This window comes from Rhinopithecus roxellana, chromosome 4, assembly GCF_007565055.1.
Source record: "Rhinopithecus roxellana isolate Shanxi Qingling chromosome 4, ASM756505v1, whole genome shotgun sequence".
In the NCBI taxonomy this organism is placed as follows: domain Eukaryota; kingdom Metazoa; phylum Chordata; class Mammalia; order Primates; family Cercopithecidae; genus Rhinopithecus; species Rhinopithecus roxellana.
In genome coordinates, this window is record NC_044552.1 from 103,431,325 (window position 1) to 103,452,072 (window position 20,748).

Consider the following 20,748-nt stretch of genomic DNA (forward strand, 5'->3'; position numbering starts at 1 on the left):
CGAAATCCAACCATTTCAAAGGACTCTTGTTGGCATGTGTCTCTGATGCATGGTCTGTCTGTGAACATGACACTCTGCTGCCCTGTCTTTAAGCCTAATGGTCCAAGAAGTTATATGGTCTTATTCCATGGTGTTTCAATAGGTCTTTTTCATAGTGTAGTATATTTTATATGGTAGATGGGAAATACAACCTAGATTTTGGATTCAGAAAGGTCTGTTCCTATCCTGACTCAATTATTTGCTGGTTGTGTGATGCCATACAACTTAACAACCTCCTAAACATCAGTTAAGACTGTATAACCTATGTTCCAGAGTTGTCATGGGATCAAATAAAAAAAAATAAAATGTGCTAAAGGCCACTCTACTGGGTAGTGGGGATCCAGGGATGAATAGGAGGCAGTTCAGGGAGTTGAGCAGATCAGAGATGTTCAGGGAGTTGAGCAGATGAGAGATGCACAGGGAAACAAATTATTATTTTCCAGCCACCAGTTCATTTCTCTTGTTTTCCTCAGAAAAAAAATCTAAATAAATGAGTGGTTTATACACACAGTCTTCATCTCCTCAACTCCCCATTTCTTCTCATCTGACTCTTTGACCTTCCCTCTCCACCACACCAGTGAAATGACTCTTCTTAAGGTCAACAAAGTCCTTAACGTTGTCAAATCCAGTGGTCACGTCTCCTGCCTCATTTACTTGCATCCCAGTATGTGATCCTCTTAAACGAGTTATTTCCTTTTGCAACACTTGCTTCCCTTGGTTTCCACAGCAACACACTCTCTGAGTTTTTTTCCTTCTTATTTTCTGCTCTTTCTCAGCCTTCTAGGATAGTTCCTCAACCAACGAACAGCTGCTAAGTGATGGTATGTAGCAGGGCTCCTGTCCTGTAACTTTAAATAACAAACTGTTTGACAATGACTTTCAAGTTTATGCCTGGTCAACATTGCCTGAACTCTAGACTGTGTTTATCTACAACTGCCTAAGTTACATAGCTATGAGGATTTTCAAAAGTGTATCTTAAACTCAGAATATCCAGAAAGGAACACTTGATTCTCAACCTCCCAAACTGCACCTTCCCTAGAATGCATCATCTCAGTGAATTTCACTACCATCCACATATTTATTCAAGCTAAAGAAAAAAACTTGAAGTCATCCTTCAATGCTCATTTTTCTCACCTCTCACATATAATCTCTCACTAAGCTCTGTCAACAGTACATTCTCTACTTACTCTGAACCAATTTGTTTCTCTACATCTCCATTATTAGATTTATAACTGGTCTCCCAGGGTCTATTTTACCCTCCTTTAGTTAAGTTGGTAATCAGAATAATTTTCTAAAGTATAAATCAGATCATGTCATTCTCCTTGCTTAAAACCTTTCAGCGTTTAACTGTTACGCTTGAATGAAGTTCTACAGTCTTGACCATGATCCTCAGAGATCTGCACTGTCTGATTCACACAGTCTCTGACCACATCAATGTCTTGGCAACAGTTTACTGGTCACCCAAGTCTTTTTTTCTGTTTCTGAAATATATGAAACTCACTCTACCTTGCGGTTCTTTCATGGGCTGCTCTTATTTTTATTTTGTTTTTTTCTGCCTCGAATGATCTTTCATCAGATTATTCACTTAGCTGGGTATGTCACATTTGGGTCCCACCAAGCTTAACCATCAACTCCTTAGACAGGCCTAGTTGAGCATCCAGTGTAAGTTATTCCTTCCCCAAGTTATGCCACACCTCAGCTTCCCTTATTTCATTTTCCTCATGGAAGTTATCACTGCTGTTATTCTCTCTCTCTCTCTCTCTCTCTCTCTCTCTCTCTCTCTCTCTCTGTTGTATCCATCCATTGGATGTAAAATTGTCCATAAGAACAGGGACCCTCTTTTGTTTTGCTCAATGTATTGCCTTCTGTGTAATTCCTGCAGGAGGTAATACTTGAATTGATCTCAAAGGATTAGTTGAAATGAATGAAGCTGATTGAGGTGGGAAATCCAACTCACAGAAGAAAAAATATCAAGGAAATAGAAGAAGGTAGAGTGTAGTCCCAGAAAAATACATGGTTCTGCATAACTGAATTTCATGCTATGGAATTCTAGAGGAGGAATGGGGTGTGGGACAGGAAAGGTGGATAAGAGCCGGATAGCTAGAGAGGCCTTTTATACTATGCTGAGACATTTTTACAACCTCCTTAAAATGATCAGATGTCATTAAGGGATTGTAGACAGGAGGATGACTTTATCAGACTCATGATTTTGAAAGATTGCTCAGAACCTTAGGACAGCAAATGGCAGGAGTGGAGCAGCGACACTGGCTTGTGCAGTATTCTTGCGGGGGGGGGGGGGGTCTTCTGAGGGCTTCTCCCGAGGAAGTGGTGATGAGAATGGAGAAAAGGTGATCCACTGCACTGAGAAAAGGTAGAATCCAACTGACATTGTGTTTTATTTGAAGGAAATTTTAAAGAGAGAGTCTTGTTCATTCTCAATTTTCTGCTTTGAGTACCAAGTAGAAGGTGATGCAGGGCATTTTTGTTTACTTACTTTGTTTTTTATTATTTGTTTGGGACAAATACCGATTAGGTGGTTGTATGTGTGAGTCTGGATATCAGGAGAAAGGTTTGAGCTGGAACTAATGATTTAGAGGTTACACACATTTATGGATAAACTCAAAATATGAGGAAATACTACGTAAAATGGCAAGAACACCAAGAGGAGAGCCGTGGGAGAAGACTTAAATTGTCAACAGAGAGCAGAAGAAAGGGAGTATTCCAAGGAGTCTGCAAGGAATTTCTTTAACAACAGAAAGAAAACCAGGAAAGAGGGATGTTATGGAAGCCTCAGGGAAGAGTTAAAAGAGGAGCAAGAAACAACACTGTCACATTCCACAGAGAAGCCTAGTGAGATAAGGACCTTCTGCATAAGTGATCATGCATGCGAAAGTGTCTGCCACTTAATAGATGCTCAAGGACATGTTCTTTCCCTGTCATGGTTGTTAACATGATGAGCTTCCCTGCCAGGGTGAGTGATCTCTGAGATAACACTGTGGTTTTGGTCGCTTTGATTCAGCAAAGCCCAGCACACAGTAGGCACTCAATGAAAGCTGGTTGAATGTCTAATATATAATGCTGTTTCTTTTAACCAAAAATCTGAGTAACAATTGAAATTATTCATTAAATAGCAAGTTGATTTAGCTGTCAGTAATTTCTTGCAAAGTTCAAGGAAGAAAAAAAAAACATCGTTTGGAAATTAATGTTGATTTCTTTTCTCTTAGCCCGGGCTATATGGACAAAGTTTGGGAGCTCCTGAAGGAAATATTGCCTGAGTTTAAGCTGTCAGATGAGGCCAGCTCTGAAAGCAAACTAGCAGTGTTAGATTCTAAATTAAAAGAACCAGGGAAAGAAGGGAAGGAGGGAAAAGAAATAAAGGATGGAAAGGAAATTAAAGACATGAAGGAATTCAAACCTGAAAGTTCTTTGACAACACTAAAGGCTTCTGAGAAAAGCGACAAAGTTCCAAAGGGTAAGATATTTTACATCAAAATGTGATTCAATATGGACATTACATATAAATGCCTTACAATCGTATTTAATGTGTGGCTAGAAATAGTGGTTTTGAGCCACACCCCAAGAGAGCATTCTTGATCTCACACGGTAAGGAATTCAAGACAAGTCACTGAGTCGAGTAAGAAGAGATAGTTTATTGAAATCTCCTCAGTTACAGAGTAGGGCATCCTCAGTAAGCAAAGAAATGTGCTCTCTTTTCTTTCTTTCTTTCTCTCTCTCTCTCTCTCTCTCTCTTTCTTTCTTTCTTTCTTTCTTTCTTTCTTTCTTTCTTTCTTTCTTTCTTTCTTTCTTTCTTTCTTTCTTTCTTTCTTTCTTTCTTTCTCCTTCCTTCCTTCCTTCCTTCCTTCCTTCCTTCCTTCCTTCCTTCCTTCCTTCCTTCCTTCCTTCCTTCCTTCTTTGATGTAGTTTCACTCTTGTTGCCCAGGCTGGAGTCTTGGCTTACTGCAACCTTCATCTCCCAGGATCAAGCAATTCTCCTGTCTCAGTCTCCCAAGTAGCTGGGATTACAGGCACACGCCACTACACCCGGCTCATTTTTGTGTTTTTAGTAGAGATGGGATTTCACCATGTTGGCCAGGCTGGTCTTGAACTCCTGACCTCAGGTGATCCACCTGCCTCAGCCTCCCAAAGTGTTGGGATTACAGGTGTGAGCCACTGCACGCAGCCCAGTTTTTCTTATCTAGGAATCTTATCTATGTAAAAGCCAAGCTAAGCTAAGCTGTCCTGACAGCATGACAAAATGTAGTATTCTATTGATTTAAAGCAAGTTCAACTTGACATTTTAGTGCATCAAGTACATCAAAGCATAACAATAATTATCTTGAAAGGATACATTGTTATGGGCATTGGGACATATGGACATATTGCTATGGGTATTGGCACATCTGGACATTCTGCTGTTGTAGGAGTGTGTCCCTTGCAGGTATCATTAGGCTGTATCTTCAGCTATAAACATGTAACGACGGTGGGTCATGACTGGCACGAAATGTGTCTTGTTAGTCTTAAGATGGAGGTGAACTTAAGCTGGGGTTTCTCGGGACCTCTGAGGCTCCTACTTCCCTAAGAAATACATCTTTATTGTCGTTATCCTTTCTTAAGTTTTTGTGACAACTGCCATGTAATTAAGATCTTTCTTTTCTAGGACTTTAGGACTTATAACGGTGTTTACTGTATGCTAATTATTATTCCACATTTTGCTTTCTTTGAAAATCTAAGGCAATTCTCTACTTTGATGCTACTAAATTAATCTAATATTAATTTAGGAAGATACATTAAGCTCTGAATTTCCATTAAACACATATTTCTCCTATTTAAAAAGTAAAAAGTGGCAGAACTTGACAATGATGACTGGTGGAACTGCGAGCTGCAAAGCACGATAGATGGTGGTACTGTTTAGGAGAGATCACAAAATGATTTCAAATATATTGAAATTGAGGTGCCTTTAAGACAACCTAGTTGATTTTCCATGTCAAGACTCCTAGGCTGGTGATATACACTTGGTCATTGACAAATGCATGCTAAATTAAACCAAGAATGATATTTCCCAAGGAGACGGTATAGAGTGAGCAGATGAGGGAGGCTGAGACTGAGTCCTGAAGAAGCAGAACATCTAAGAGGTTGATATAAAATGACGAGTTGCTGAATGAAGAGTAAGGACCGGCCAGGGGAGCAGGGACAATATCAGCAGAGTATTTTGGCATCGGGGCCAAAGGAAAAAGTTCCTTTGGAAAAAGTCCTTGGAAAAAGTTCCAAGAACCAGAGATTGTATTAAATATGGTGGGAAGATGAACTATGGTGAAAATTTAAATTTCTCAATTATATTTTGTGATATGGAGGTCATTGCCCACTTGTGAGTTGAAGGGAGTAGAAGAGACATTGGAGGGGAGTAAGAAGGAAGGAGGAAGTAAAATAATGTATAAACAACATTGTGTGAAGCTTGGCCTTGAGGAACAGGAAATTGCAAAGTGGAAACTGATAGGGAAAAATGTGGGATGCAGACAGAATATGTATTTGTGAATCTCGTGAAGGAGAATTGAGTTTTTTAAAGTAATGACTGAGAAGATCCCACTGAGATGACTGCAATAGTATACATTTTCTGAGATGAAGGAACAAGTTCCACACCACAGCTCCAGGGGGATTGGGCCAACCCAGGGAGAGCAATGGCTCCTCCATTCTCATAGGTGGACACAGATCATGGGGGAGTGGATACAGGTGTAGGTGGGTAAACAGGTTTGGTAGGAGAAGATGAGGACTTCAGACCAAAGACTTCTACTTTTTGTTTATATACAACCTAGTTATGAGCTGAAAGTGAGGTGGAGGTGGAAGATGTAGACTCTCGCAGAGATTTAAAATAGATGTGGCAAGGTTTGCAGAACGACAGGAGGATTGCTTCCAGTGGGACTCAGCTGCCAAGTTTATTCAGAGTGGGGTTTTGCCAGATGGGTGGGATGAAATGACAGAGGAGCAATCCTTATATAGGGTATTGGCAAAAACACATTTCGGTGAGCACTGTTGTATACTATCCAAATTTCTATGTGAGACAGTTTGATTTTCTTCTATTTATAATTTTTATTATGTATTATTTTTAAGTCACAAATTCTGAATAGAAGTTTGAAAGCTCTTGAAGTCCTATTTGAAAATTATACATGCACTCAAATATTGCTTCCTAAAATCAGTTTTATTGAATTAAGGTAATATATACAGAAAATTCACAAATAAAATTCTGATAAACTTTTAAGAACCTAAATTTCCTGGTTAAATGTTTTATCCTATGATTGAAGTTATAGTTATCTTTATTTTTATATCTAATTTCAGTGTTAAATCTACTGAAAAAGCTAAGATATGGGCTGGGCATGGTTGCTCACGCCTGTATTCCCAGCACTCTGAGAGGCTGATGCTGGCAGATCACTTGAGCCCAGGAGTTCAAGACCAGCCTGTACAACATGGTGAAACCTTGTGTCTATAAAAAAGAAAATGAAAAGGAAAATTAACAAGGTGTGGTGGTGTGCACCTGTAGTCCCAGCTATTTAGGAGGCTGAGGTGGGAGAATTGCTCGAGCCTGGGAGGTCAATGCTGCAGTGAGCTGAGACTGCGCCACTGCACTCCAGCCTGGGCAAGCAGAGTGAAAGCCTGTCAAAAAGAGAGAAAGAAAAAAAAAGCTAAGATATGAAACATGTCTATTTTGGATGTTCAGAAACATTATAAGTAATGAGCAACCTGACCAATGATGATTACAAACTCAGCAAATGATGCATAGAATGAAATGACAGAAATCTATAATTTCTGTCTCTGAATTGAGAGAGATTTGTTAGGGAATTTAAAAAATCTTTGAGAAAAGTATTTTAAGTTGAAGAAGAATGTTTTATAGATTGAGTATATGAATGAGGATTCAAATGGTGGGAATAGTTCTGGATACAAGAGCTTTATTACCCAAGCCATGTAGGCAATAAGATGCTGGTTTGGGACTTTGGTTGGAGTCTGGGCTCCACAATAAAATATTTTGGAGTCACAAAACTGTGTTTCCTATAAGTGGAGGACTCAAATAAGGAAAATCTGAGAGGGCTCTACATTTAGGACTTAACTTTCAGTACAGGCTTTGCTGTGTTTTGTTTTTATTTTTAAAATGAGAAAATTACCTTGATACTATAACCTTATATGAATAAAATATATTCAAATAATTATCTTCATGAAACAAAATTATGTGCAGTAGATAAAAGGCAATGCTGCATTTATTTCATAATATATCCAGTTTTCAAAGTTCTCCCTGGCTTTATTGTGGTGTTTCTAATTAGAGGGATCATGTTTTAGAGAAATTATGGCTATACTTTTACATTTAAATAATACTATTATTTTGGCCTTTTTTATTTAAGACAATGACTGAATAAGAAATATAGCTTGAGGTTGTCTAGTTAAAATATTTATTTTGATTTTTTTCATATGTTAGAGAAAGCAGATGCAAGAGACATTGGGAAGAAGAGAAGTAAAGATGGAGAAAAAGAAAAATTCAAATTCTCACTTCATGGTTCAAGACCCTCATCAGAAGTGCAGTACTCTGTGCAGTCCCTATCAGATTGTAAGCTCCTAATTTCTTAGAATAATAACTAATTTAGTTGTTTCTTAAAATGCTGGAAAACCTTGGAACATAGAAATACACTTTTTCTTTTGAAATAACTAAATAAACTTATTCAAGGTTGCTATAAATGCTGGGTTCTCTGATGGGTGGGTATGTTGGGCCAAAGTCCTACCAATGAGACAGAAGCCTGCTTGTCCAAATTAGAGTGCAACTGTCACGGAAGAAGTATCCACATATGGGAGAGGGTTCTGCTGTCACTTTCAGGTATTTCTCTAAAAAATACTCAGGTTAAATTTATCATTCAAATGAAGTAAATTCAAAGTTACTTGTTTGAGTGGTTAGATGCCAGCCACCAAATGAAACAAAAAGTCTACATCTGGCTCCTTGCTCACAATGGGCCTCCAGATCTTTTACTGTGTTTTAGAAAATAACTGTGAGGCTGGAGACTCTAGAAGTCATTGTTTATATCACGATACTGACCACCACACTTTTTTGTGTATCACATTGTGACTGAGTGGATGTACAAGATCTATTTATGATAGCCTCATTGTATAAAGGTCAAGTATTTTTGTGAAAATGCTCGGGTTTCTCTGTCTATCACTTAAAATCACATTGGAGATCTTTCGTTTTAATTAATATCTTTCCAATTTGGACTTACGAATTATCTCTAAAGACCCCTAGGCTACCGCACTTTTGTCCTCTGTACTACCTAAAACAGTCTAGGTATAGAAGCCTTTAAACAAATTGTATCAGGTTGAAAGAAAACATGCTGTAAAAAAATGATACCTCAACCTATTCAGGAGGAAGACTAGAGTGTCTCTTTTGAAGCTTTGTAGTCTCAGCTTTGACTCATCTATCTTGGTGCTTCCAGAGTGCAGGTTATCATTTTCACCTCATCCTTCATTAGCTACTCAAAATACGTATTTTTACATCTAGTAGTGTGCTTTATTAATAAATTTTTATATTTTTTCTTAATATATTATGATGATTTGTATGAGGACATTTTAATAATTATGGTTTTTTACTTTTACTGAAACATGCCTAGTGATGTGGATAGAAAAAAGTCACTATTGTATTTTTAATTCTACATTAAAAATCATTTTCTTTTTTTTTTTTTTTTTTTTTTTTTTTTTTTTTTTGAGACGGAGTCTCGCTCTGTCGCCCGGGCTGGAGTGCAGTGGCCGGATCTCAGCTCACTGCAAGCTCCGCCTCCCGGGTTTACGCCATTCTCCTGCCTCAGCCTCCCGAGTAGCTGGGACTACAGGCGCCCGCCACCTCGCCCGGCTAGATTTTTGTATTTTTTAGTAGAGACGGGGTTTCACCGTGTTAGCCAGGAAAAAATCATTTTCTTATATTGATATTTTAAGCAATATTTTTTGATAGTAAGAAACATTACATTAGCAGACTTACTGATGGTTCTTCATCTTTGTGAAAATGGCTAAAACTTTCTCTGACTTCTTCCTTTGTGAAAACAAAAGTAATGATGCCTCCTTTCTCCTGCTGAACTTATAGTTAGGGTCATTCCAACACATAGAATGTGGTTCGGTTTGGACTGTGGAGTCAAGCTGCTTGAGTTCAATATCTGCTTCAACACTGAGTGTATAAGTATCAGGCAAGTGATAGAGCCTCTTTAAACTCAGGATCTCTATAAATCAGCATCATTGTTTTGGTGAGGGTCCTTGTGAGAATCAAGTGTTGAATCCAGGTAAAGTGCTTAGCACTCGTTGGAAGAGTTACATTTTAGCATACTTACTGTAAAAGACTTTGCTAATTCTTGACTGTGCTAAAGGTACGGTATTAGAATGAACTCTATAGGAGTATTTTGTTTGGCATAAATAAAAGGGTGGCCATGTGAACTTCCTTCTCCCACAGAGTTAAATCTAAGTGCATTTCTGATGGTGTTATAATTCATTTCCTGCAATCAGCTGCTTTGGTTTCACTTGTAAAGGAGATAATTGATAGACAGTAAGCATTCAAGAGATAACTGAGTTACAATTCAAACTCATATGGAAAAAATAACATGACATTTATATTGTTTGTTTGTTTGTTTGTTTGTTTATTTGACACAGAGTCTTGCTGTGTCACCCAGGCTGGAGTGCAGTGGCGCAATCTCAGCTCACTGCAACCTCCACCTCCCAGGTTCAAGCAGTTCTCGTGCCTCAGCCTCCCAAGTAGCTGGGACTACAGGTGCATGCCATTACACCCGGCTAATTCTTGTATTTTTAGTAGAGATGGAGCTTCACCATGTTGGCTAGGCTGGTCTCAAACTCTTGACCTCAAGTGATCCACCCACCTTGGCCTCCCAAAGTGCTGGGACTATAGCCATGTGCCACCACGCTTGGCCTATATTCTTTATGTTTGATTTGATATTAGATGTGTTGTAATTAATTCTGATAAGTCACTTAAAATTTAATATAAAGAACCCCTGTTTTATTAATTTTTTCAAAATAGCATATTTATCACAATGGTCATTAAAATAAAATGGTACTCACAGTGTTAAATGCCATAGGAGATATAGTTTTATAATGGCAGAAGACATGCAGAGATTTATGTATATATTTATATGTCATCTAATATTATCCAATGCATACCCTAATAATGACTTGACATTTAAGATTTCATTTTCTTATTTCCAAAATAAGTGTATTCATTTAGGTACACTAGCTGGCATGCCTAACAAATGACTCTGATGTCATATATATTTCTTTCTCAATTAAAATAAAAAGACTAGTGTTAATCACTGGCAGGAAGTTATTTTCTAGATGGTATTGAAGACACCCATGCTCCTTCCATTTTATGCCTTTTATACCTCTAGCATTCTAAAGTTCTATACCAGTAGGAAGAAAAAGAGCTTTGAGGATTGCAGGAGCAAGGTGTCTGAAATCAAAAAAGCTATATTGTATATCACTCTGGTCTCATTGTATTGAAGATAATTCAGTCCAATGACCACACCTGACTTTAAGAGGAGTTGGAAAATATGGAATGTGGAATGTGCTAAAGATCGATCATTTCAGGAGAGAGAGGATGCCATTTGGTGAACAATGATCAGTCTTCACCACATTTCACTTTCCTGATCACCAGATACCCATTTCACTCTTCTTCTTACATGTATATTCAATACTTTCCAAGAGTCCCAATCCAAATTATTATCCAGTAATTGCATCTAGTTAAAATATCCAGGATCTCCAAGTCATGTACATGCACACACATGCTTACAGATACACCCATATGTATCCACTCCCATCTCTCATGTAATGTTTTCATTAATATCTTTCCGATTTGGACTAACGACCAACCTGACCAATGATGATTACAAACTCAGCAGATGATGCAGAGAATGAAATGACAGAAATCTATATAAGTCACAAATTCTGAATAGAAGTTTGAAAGCTCTTAAAGTCCTATTTGAAAATTATACACGCACTCAAATATTGCTTCCTAAAATCGGTTTTATTGAATTAAGGTAATATACATAGAAAATTCACAAATAAAATTCTGGTAATAAACTTTTTAAAAACCTAAATTTCCTAAATTTAAAAACTTTCCCATATGAAGAGGAACACAGTAACTGCAATATAAACTCCACTCATAAAACAAAATAGCAGGGGACACATTGTAGTCACTGATCATTCGCAATTCTAAAATTCGGCTGAGAAAGTCCTGTTAAGACCTCTTTCCTGGTATAGAGGGGAAGTTCTTTGGCACTGATTCTGCTCTCTTGGAGGAACTCAAAATTATAAAGTGTAAAGTGGGTTTATGAACCTACACAGTCTTACTCCAGAGTTCACACAACTACTGTGTTATCTCTCCTCTCAAAATCTATGAATGTTAATAGTTTAAACTGTAAAACTTATTGAAAACTTTTATTCTCCAAATAGCTAAATTTAAAATGTAACTTAAAAAGAAACTTTGATACAAATGATGACATTAATTACAAATACCAAAGTTTTATAAGAATGAGTAATCAGATCCTTCCAATATTTGAGATAAAATGATTATCAGAAATATTAGAGATTTGAGTTTTGCCAATAACTTATTAACTACAGGGTAAGTTAGAATTTGTGTAGTAATATAGTAATAGAGTTCAGTATCATAGTAACTTTAAAAAAATTGTTTCAAAAAAGCAAAAATCAATACCATTAGAATATGACTCAGTGTAAGCTGGATATTTTCTGACTGTGAGAAATACTGCTAGCTTTTCACAATTTCCTCCTCTTCCTAGGAACACAGTTGTGCTATATTTTCCCAGCCTCTTTTAAATGAGATGTGGCCTTCTAATTTCTAGCCCACAGGACATGAAGCAAAGTGATACATATGAGCTGTAGACTGACCTATACCATGTTCTCAATTGCAATTCCCCTTCTGTTAGCTCACTGCTGTTGAGAGCACAGTGTTAAAGATGGCAAAACCACAAGGAGGGACACAGCAGGAGTATGTGAATCACTACCTGGAGATCTGCTTGCTGGTCAAGAACGTTCATTTTGTACTTTATATGAACGAAAAGAAACTACATCATGTTTAAGTCATATTTTTTAGTGTGTTCATTATAGCAGCTACAATTACTTCATGATAAACTAACTCTTGTCAGAAGTAGAGTACTAATAACAAGATGAAATTATGTGGTGTTTGCTTAACAGTAGAGTAGAAGGCAGTGAAGAAATAGTATCTCAAACTTGAGCAAACCTGGGGATCTACCTCACACAGCTAAATATTTGGTAAAACCAGAACCTATGACAATTTTTTTTTTATTATTATACTTTAAGTTCTAGGGTACATGTGCATAACGTGCAGGTTTGTTACATATGTATACTTATGCCATGTTGGTGTGCTGCACCCATCAACTCGTCAGCACCCATCAATTCATCATTTATATCATGTATAACTCCCCAATGCAATCCCTCCCTCCTCCCCCCTCCCCCCTCCCCATCATAGGCCCCAGTGCGTGATGTTCCCCTTCCCGAGTCCAAGTGATCTCATTGTTCAGTTCCCACCTATGAGCGAGAACATGCGGTGTTTGGTTTTCTGTTCTTGTGATAGTTTGCTAAGAATGATGGTTTCCAAGATGGATTAGAGACTTAAATGTTAGACCTAATACCATAAAAACCCTAGAAGAAAATCTAGGTAGTACCATTCAGGACATAGGCATGGGCAAGGACTTCATGTCTAAAACACCAAAAGCAACGGCAGCAAAAGCAAAAATTGACAAATGGGATCTAATTAAACTAAAGAGCTTTTGCACAGCAAAAGAAACTACCATCAGAGTGAACAGGCAACCTACAGAATGGGAGAAAATTTTTGCAACCTACTCATCTGACAAAGGGCTAATATCCAGAATCTACAAAGAACTCAAACAAATATACGAGAAAAAAACAAACAACCCCATCACAAAGTGGGCAAAGGATATGAACAGACATTTCTCAAAAGAAGATATTCATACAGCCAACAGACACATGAAAAAATGCTCATCATCACTCGCCATCAGAGAAATGCAAATCAAAACCACAATGAGATACCATCTCACACCAGTTAGAATGGCAATCATTAAGAAGTCAGGAAACAACAGGTGTTGGAGAGGATGTGGAGAAATAGGAACACTTTTACACTGTTGGTGGGATTGTAAACTAGTTCAACCATTATGGAAAACAGTATGGCAATTCCTCAAGGATCTAGAACTAGATGTACCATATGACCCAGCCATCCCACTACTGGGTATATACCCAAAGGATTATAAATTATTCTACTACAAAGACACATGTACACGTATGTTTATTGCAGCACTATTCACAATAGCAAAGACTTGGAATCAACCCAAATGTCCATCTGTGACAGACTGGATTAAGAAAATGTGGCACATATACACCATGGAATACTATACAGCCATAAAAAAGGATGAGTTTGTGTCCTTTGTAGGGACATGGATGCAGCTGGAACCTATGACAATTTAGAAGTTAGCCATGTACTCAGTGCACCTGAGTCTCTAAAATAAGTGATTGAAAATCTACTATTCTAGGCAGTGTTAGTTTGTAATATCTACTGTTAGCAAGATATTTCAAATAAGAAATGAGTACAGGGAAGAATTGTCTGTTTTTCCAAAATAAATGGGGGAAAAAAAGAGATAAATTTTTGAGATCACAGAACATACAACATTGAAAAAAAGGCTATTTCTTGACCACAATTAATTGGAGATAAGGCTGGTGTTGAAGAGAGCCATGCTCCTACCTTTTTATGCCTCCTATACTCTAGCATGTGAATTCTGAAGTTCTATACCAGTGGGAAGTAAAAGAACTTGGAGGATTGCAGGTGCAAGATGTTTGAAGTAAAAACAAGCTGTATTGTTTATATCTTCTGTTCTCATTCTGTTGAAGACAGTTCAGTTCCATGGCCACACCTAAGTATTAAACAACAAAGCTCCATGATATATTTTGGATGTTTGTCCTCGCCCAAACCTCATGTTGAATTGTAATCCCCAGTGCTGAAGGTGGAGCCTGGTGGGAGTTGCTTGGGACCTGAGGGCAGATCCCTCAAGGCTTGGTGCTGTCTTCATGACAGTGAGTTCTTGCAAGATGTGGTCGTTTGAAACTGTGTAGCATCTCCCCCTACTCTCTTGCTTGCTCCCATTCTCACCATGTGAGACACCTACTCCCCCTTTTGCCTTCTGCCATGAGTAAAAGCTCCCTGAGGCCTCTCCAGAAACAGATACCAGCTCTAGGCTTCCTGTACGCCCTGCAGAACCATGAGCCAATTAAACCTCTTTTCTTTATAAATTATCCAGTCTCAGGTATTTCTTTATAGCCACACAAGTATGGCCTAATACAGTCCAGTAAAACTTAAACAACACACCTGGTTGTGTCAAAGATTGTTAAGACTGTGACCTCTTTGTTGCAGCTATCTTCAAAGTAGCCTCTATGAAGCAAAAAAGCAAAGAAATTAGCCTTGGGAATTATGCTCAAGAAAGAATATGGACATGTGGAACTGATACAACAAATAGATTAGAAGCCCACTAATATATATTTTTTAAAAACTTGAACTAAGAAATTATGGGCCTGGTATAAAAAGTGTTTTACTTTTCAGCCTTGCTTCAAATATTGGAACTGCAAACATTTTCTGGTAGGAAGTGGGCCAGAAAACACTCTAGTCATTATCCTCTTTAGATACTGCCACACAGAAAAATAGATACTAAAAAATTGCCAGAAAGACCAGGGATTACTTTATACTTCACACTTCTTAACTGTGTACTTGACATGTTACTCCACCTATCTGTAACTCAATTTACTTGCCTGAAAAAAGCTGTTAAAAATAGAATTTATTCATAGGGTTTATGTGAACTGACTCATATAAAACACTTAGGCCTTAGCACAGAGTAGGCATTTACTGAAGGTTAGCTATTCTAAATTGACTAAATATCACATCATATAAATAAAAATAAAAATCATATAATATTTAATAAATACTTCTTAAGGACTTGTAGTAATTTGGGGTTCATCTCACTGGGACTCATTTCAGGCTGAAATTGTTATAGGTTCAGACAGTAAACATTTAACATAAAATAAAATCAATGATAGAAGTGGTATTTAAGTAATCTTACATGTTTTATTGCAATCTTCTGAAATATGCTTATAGAAGGCAAAAAGAGCTGTATCACATGTAAAATAAAACATGGAAATCATACAAATGTAGCAAAAGCTTCTTTTAGGCAATAAAATATAATAAGTATGGCAGTTGTAGGCCATATAAGGCTCATAATTAATGTACAAAATATTTTAAGGCAGTTTTAGAGACTGGGGTGTAAAATTCTATCTCATTACTCAAGAGTATATTTCTTAAATTTCTTTCTCAATAATTAGACTTTATTTTATATGCAGCTGTGCTAATTCAATGAAAGTTACTCCAACTACTGGAAAGATAAAGACATTTCATGGTTTGTATCATTGATAGTTCACTGAAAGAAATCATAGAGCCCCTGGATTTAAACATTTGCCTTTAAGATCTTCTGAAAGAACTTTTATCCATATATAATAAAACCAGAAAGCATTATGAGTGTTCTAATACTGCAGAATCACACAACATATTTACAGAGAAATAATAGAACAAATAGAAATTATCCAAGGCCCTTTAGACACTTTACAAATAATTCGCATCTTTTATTGGGTAATAAACTTCTTTGAAAATCTTATAAAAATTATGAACCATCTCTGTTTTTCCAAATTCTTCGTACTCTTGGTTGAATGTGTCTTCTAAAGTCCATGTGCTAGAATTTTGATCCCCAATGCTGTTTGGGGATCAAACAGCTAACCTCCCAACACTGTTTGCTCCCCAGTGTTGGGAGGTGGGGCTAATGAGAGGTAATTAGGCCGTGAGGACAGAGGGAATGGATTAATGCCATTATCATGGGTGTGATTAGGTATCCTCGTGTGGGTTTGTTATAAAAGGGTGAGTTTGCCTATGGGATGACGTGCTTATTTGGCCATGGGATGGCACAGCAAAAAGTTCCTCACCAGATGCCAGCATCTTGATCTTGGGCTTCCTAGCCTCCAGAACTGTGGGGAAATAAACTTCTGTTCTTTATAAGTTACCCAGTCTTAAATATTTTGTTTTAGCAGTACAAAACAGACTAAAGCAGTTAGTGTGCACACAAATCTGCAGTGTTTTACGTAATAGTTCACTGAGTTCCTGGGCCCCTGAATCTCATTTATAAGATGTATAAAACATAGTTTGAAAATCTCTATTTAATAGCACATTCTTATCCAGATTTTACAGACTGATGTTTAGCTAATAGCACCAGTATAGTGTTACCAATATTTATAATCAGCTTCTAGTCTAATTAATCTGTGTCCATGCTATACCACTTATTAAATATTTAAAACTTCACCCTTGACTAAACATTGGTGTTATTTTTTAAAATTTCAACATTAAATATTACAATCTCATGTAAAATGTGTGATTATCTTAAAATTTGGAGGAACTATTTTTTGTCATCAACATCATTTCTATAATATGTCAAGACCACATTCTTTACTTCAAGTTTCTAAAGTTATTTTTTTCCAAGACCCCACCTGGAATTCCCAAGTTTCCATATATTTGATTACATAATGCTATAAAGTAAATGAGAACTTTTTTCAAAATGCTTACATCACAAACTTTATTTTTAATATCATAAGGAAAATAAAAGTTCAAAAGACTTATTAAAGATCAAGGGCAAAGTACTTAATGTGATCATATTAAATATCAAACTTTAGAAAATTTTAGGGAAGACATCAAAATTTCTAATGCATAATGTACAAATGTGGGATATAATTTGGACCAAAATACTTTTACACTTGATGATTTTTAAAACAAGATTTAGAAAAGAGTTAATGAAATGGATCATTAACTTGAAGGAGCCATGGGGTGCCCAGATATTTGGTCAAATATTATGTAGAGTGTATATTTAACATCTGGAAACTCAGCTGACTTTTGTAAAGAAGCCCAGTCCTGCTCAGTAGCCAGGCTCAGAGAGGAATCCTCACTCTTCTTCCCTCTACCTCTCATGCTTCATACTTTCCTAAGCTGTAGAGAGTCAACTGCTTAATCTTGAACCTGAAAAGTACATTTAATCTTATCCTCTTCCTTGAAAGTTCTGCAGATAGATAAAAAACTGATTTTTAAAATTTTATCCATTTTTAATATTTAGCAGTCATCACTGTCAGGAACTTTCTCTCCATTACTAGCCTTCAACTCTCAGCTGACACCTAAAGACATTTCACAATCTTTCTTTTGATTAGAGGACTTATTGGAGGGCTTCTATTACATTGATCAGTGAGAAAAGTAACTAGACTGTAAATTACTGGTCACTGCAGAGGGCATTCTGGTCAATGTGGGTATCTCAAATGGTTTTATCTGATGATAGGAGTGCATGAAAAGTATTTTCATTAACATTCATTCTTTTTAAAAGGAATAATTATTTTACTGCATCCTTAAACTTAAGATGATTATTCATACTTAAAAACATATTATTTCATACAAGTTATCACACAATACAGTGTACCTTGTACTCCACAAGGAGTAAACCAAATTATTAACCAAGCCTCTGCAGACAAACACCTTAAAAGTTAGTTGAGGAGGCAGCATCCATGGACATTAGATGATAACTAACATCATCAAAAAAAATGTAGCATAGGTAAATGAGTAATGTAGGGAAAAAGCAATCAATATGTGTTGGCAAAGTGTATGAGAAATGTAAATATTTCAATTTTGAAATGTAAAAGTATGTTTCTATAAGTTTGGCAGATTTTCATATCTCTATTGTAGAGATATACTGAGCTGACAACTAATTTATATTCTGTGGTCTTAAAGATATTATTCTTTTGTAAACATAGTATCAAATATAGTTAAATCTCAGTATGTAAATTTGTAAAAAAAATTTAATTAAAAATAAAAAGAGGCTAAAATAAATTGACTTCTATTTATTTGTCCAAAATATTTGCAGGACCAAAAATTACTGAATAAAATAATCAAATAGAATAATTTCAGGGATAAGAAAAACATAACAAACAAATAAGCAATGCTCAAAAGTAAATTCTTCCTGCATTAAACACTTCAAGCTAAATTATTTATGCCTTACTTCTTCATGGAAAAATTCATTTTACTTATGTTTTCTTTCTTTTTGAAATGACAAAGGACATAGAAACTCCTGGACTTTCTGTAAGTTCAACACAGAATAAAGATTCTATCTATGAAAGTAAAGAAATACCTCAATTTAAAAATAATTCCTTTTGAACATTCTCATTTGTGGACCATTCTATGTTGCACTGACTAATAACTAGAGTATAGTTATATAACAACTCTTGGTCATGAGGTATAATAAGGTCTTAAATTATTAAATAGTAATAATGTTAACCTTAAATGAATGAGACAGGCTGTAAAACAGATACATCTTTAAGATTTAACATCTGTTAAATTCATTTTGCATCCTTTATGTATTTTTCGCCAGCCCAAAGATAAATTCATTAAGGCAATTGAACAATCTGGAGTGAGTGACTGACAGATCGATTTTGACTAGGTTTTTCATGACATAATATATGTTTGTTTTACAGGTTCTTCTGCAATACAGACCTCTCATATGGTCGTATATGCGACATTCACACCTCTCTATTTGTTTGAAAACAAGATCTTTTCGTTAGAGAAGATGGTAAGCATTCAAGCTTAGGAAACAGTATTATTTATTTTGGGTATGTGGGTGCATGTGTGTGTGTGCACATATGTGTGGGTGATTACTTTCTGTGGTAGAAGGCACATGAAAATTTAATTAAAATTCTATCTGTGGATGTAAGTTTCCTTATCTTCAAAATTAGATACTCGACCTAAGGGATCTGACATATCCAAAATTATCTTAGATGATTGCAATAGCTCTGGCTAATTATAAAAAAGGAAAAGAAAAAATATATAGTTACATTTAATTTTTATAGATCCTTCTGTTATAAGCGAAAAGAAAGATACAGTATTTATGTATTTCAGTGAAAATCATAGAAATTATTCCTAGGTAATAATTAATGACCTTCCCATAAATAGGCCACATATGTTTTCTTAAAATAAGATGATATTAGTGAATTCATCCTCAGGCTGGAGAGATACTGCTATGACCTTTCTTGTATTATAAAATAATACAAAATAAATGCCATTTTTTAATACAATTAACAAATTGTAGAAAATTTAGAAAATGTAGTGAAAGGAAATGCAATTAAATATAGTATAAATGGTAAGGCATAGGCCCTATTAACATTTTGTCATATATACTTTGATTTTTCTTCTATACTCTATTCTGTGTTTGTATGTGTATACCTTTTTTACTGGAATCACACTTTATGTTACATTTGGAAACCAGCTTTTCACTTAACAAGATATTGTTAACATTTTTTCATGATGCTAAATTTTAATCAATATATTTAGTGCTTGCATAGTATTTATGCATTTTCATAATTTTTAAGCTATCTATTTTTCTTGGACAGAAAAACAACTTTTCTCCTTCCCTTGTGATGGCAAAGTCCATCAAGTGATTAACAATTTATTTAAACAAATGCCCTACTGCTTTTGGGGTTTTTGAATCCCAATTCTGTTTGGGGACTCTAGATATCTAACACTTTATTACTAGGATTTCATAGTCTGAAGTCACTATATTAAAGTATACAACTGCATGATGCAGCAATATGATTACATATGAATGTTCATTTAGTTAGTTAGAAAGAGCTATGTTTTAAAAACTTGAACAGAAATTGGCTTGAAACATAAATATTCCAGTTGACTGATTGTTATACTTTACTATGTGCATTACATTTGTCTTTTAGATTATGCTTGGGGGGCATGTTGCTAACATTTTTCCCCTTCTCTTTCTTCCCATTCTTTCTTCTCCACTTTTTTAGATAAAAATAATTTCTTCCAGCAAAAATTTACTATGCAATAGTGTTCACATTGTAAGAGGATAAGGTGCCATCCTGAATATGGCAGTTTCACTATTTTTAATCCAAAGTTAGAAAACATTACACATGGTTAAACAGCAGAAACAGCAATTTGGACTGAATCTAAAAACCAGCAACATTCAACAATCTAAATGTACTTCTAAAGCCTCTCCCAAGTCAAGACTCTTGCTGAGATTAGGGCTGGCCTTCTCACACCTGCCTTTCTTTTAACCTCTTTGCATGCTACTGGCCTATGTGCTGTCTCAGATATGCTAGCGAGTAAATGCTCTAACTCGTTGGACTGCTGAAGAATACCATTAATGCCCCATCAGTGGTAGACTGAATAAAGAAAGTATGGTACATATGCACCATGGAATACTATGCAGCCATAAAAAGGAATGACATCATGTCCTTTGCAGGGACATGGATGAAGCCGGAAGCCATTATCCTCAGCAAACTAATGCAGAAACAGAAAACCAAACACCACATGTTCTCACTCATAAGTGGGAGTTGAACACTGGGAACACATGGACACAGAGAGGGGAACAATACACAACAGGGCCTGGTGCGGGATGGGGTTGAGGGGAGGGAACTTAGAGAATGAGTCAATAGGGGCAGCAAACCACCATGGCACACATATACCTACGTAACAAACCTGCACATTCTGCACATGTATACTGTTTGGTTTTT

At 36.2% G+C, this 20,748-nt stretch overlaps 1 protein-coding gene across 1 annotated transcript in view; it reads left to right on the top strand.

Moving 5' to 3' along the window:
• ADGB (androglobin) overlaps positions 1–20,748 on the top strand; it is a 246,686-nt gene that overhangs the window by 82,965 nt on the left and 142,973 nt on the right. The window contains exons 8-10 of the mRNA XM_030929016.1: positions 3,264–3,511; positions 7,499–7,627; positions 18,700–18,794. Coding sequence (XP_030784876.1) covers positions 3,264–3,511; positions 7,499–7,627; positions 18,700–18,794 — 472 coding nt within the window. The remainder of the gene's footprint in view (positions 1–3,263; positions 3,512–7,498; positions 7,628–18,699; positions 18,795–20,748) is intronic.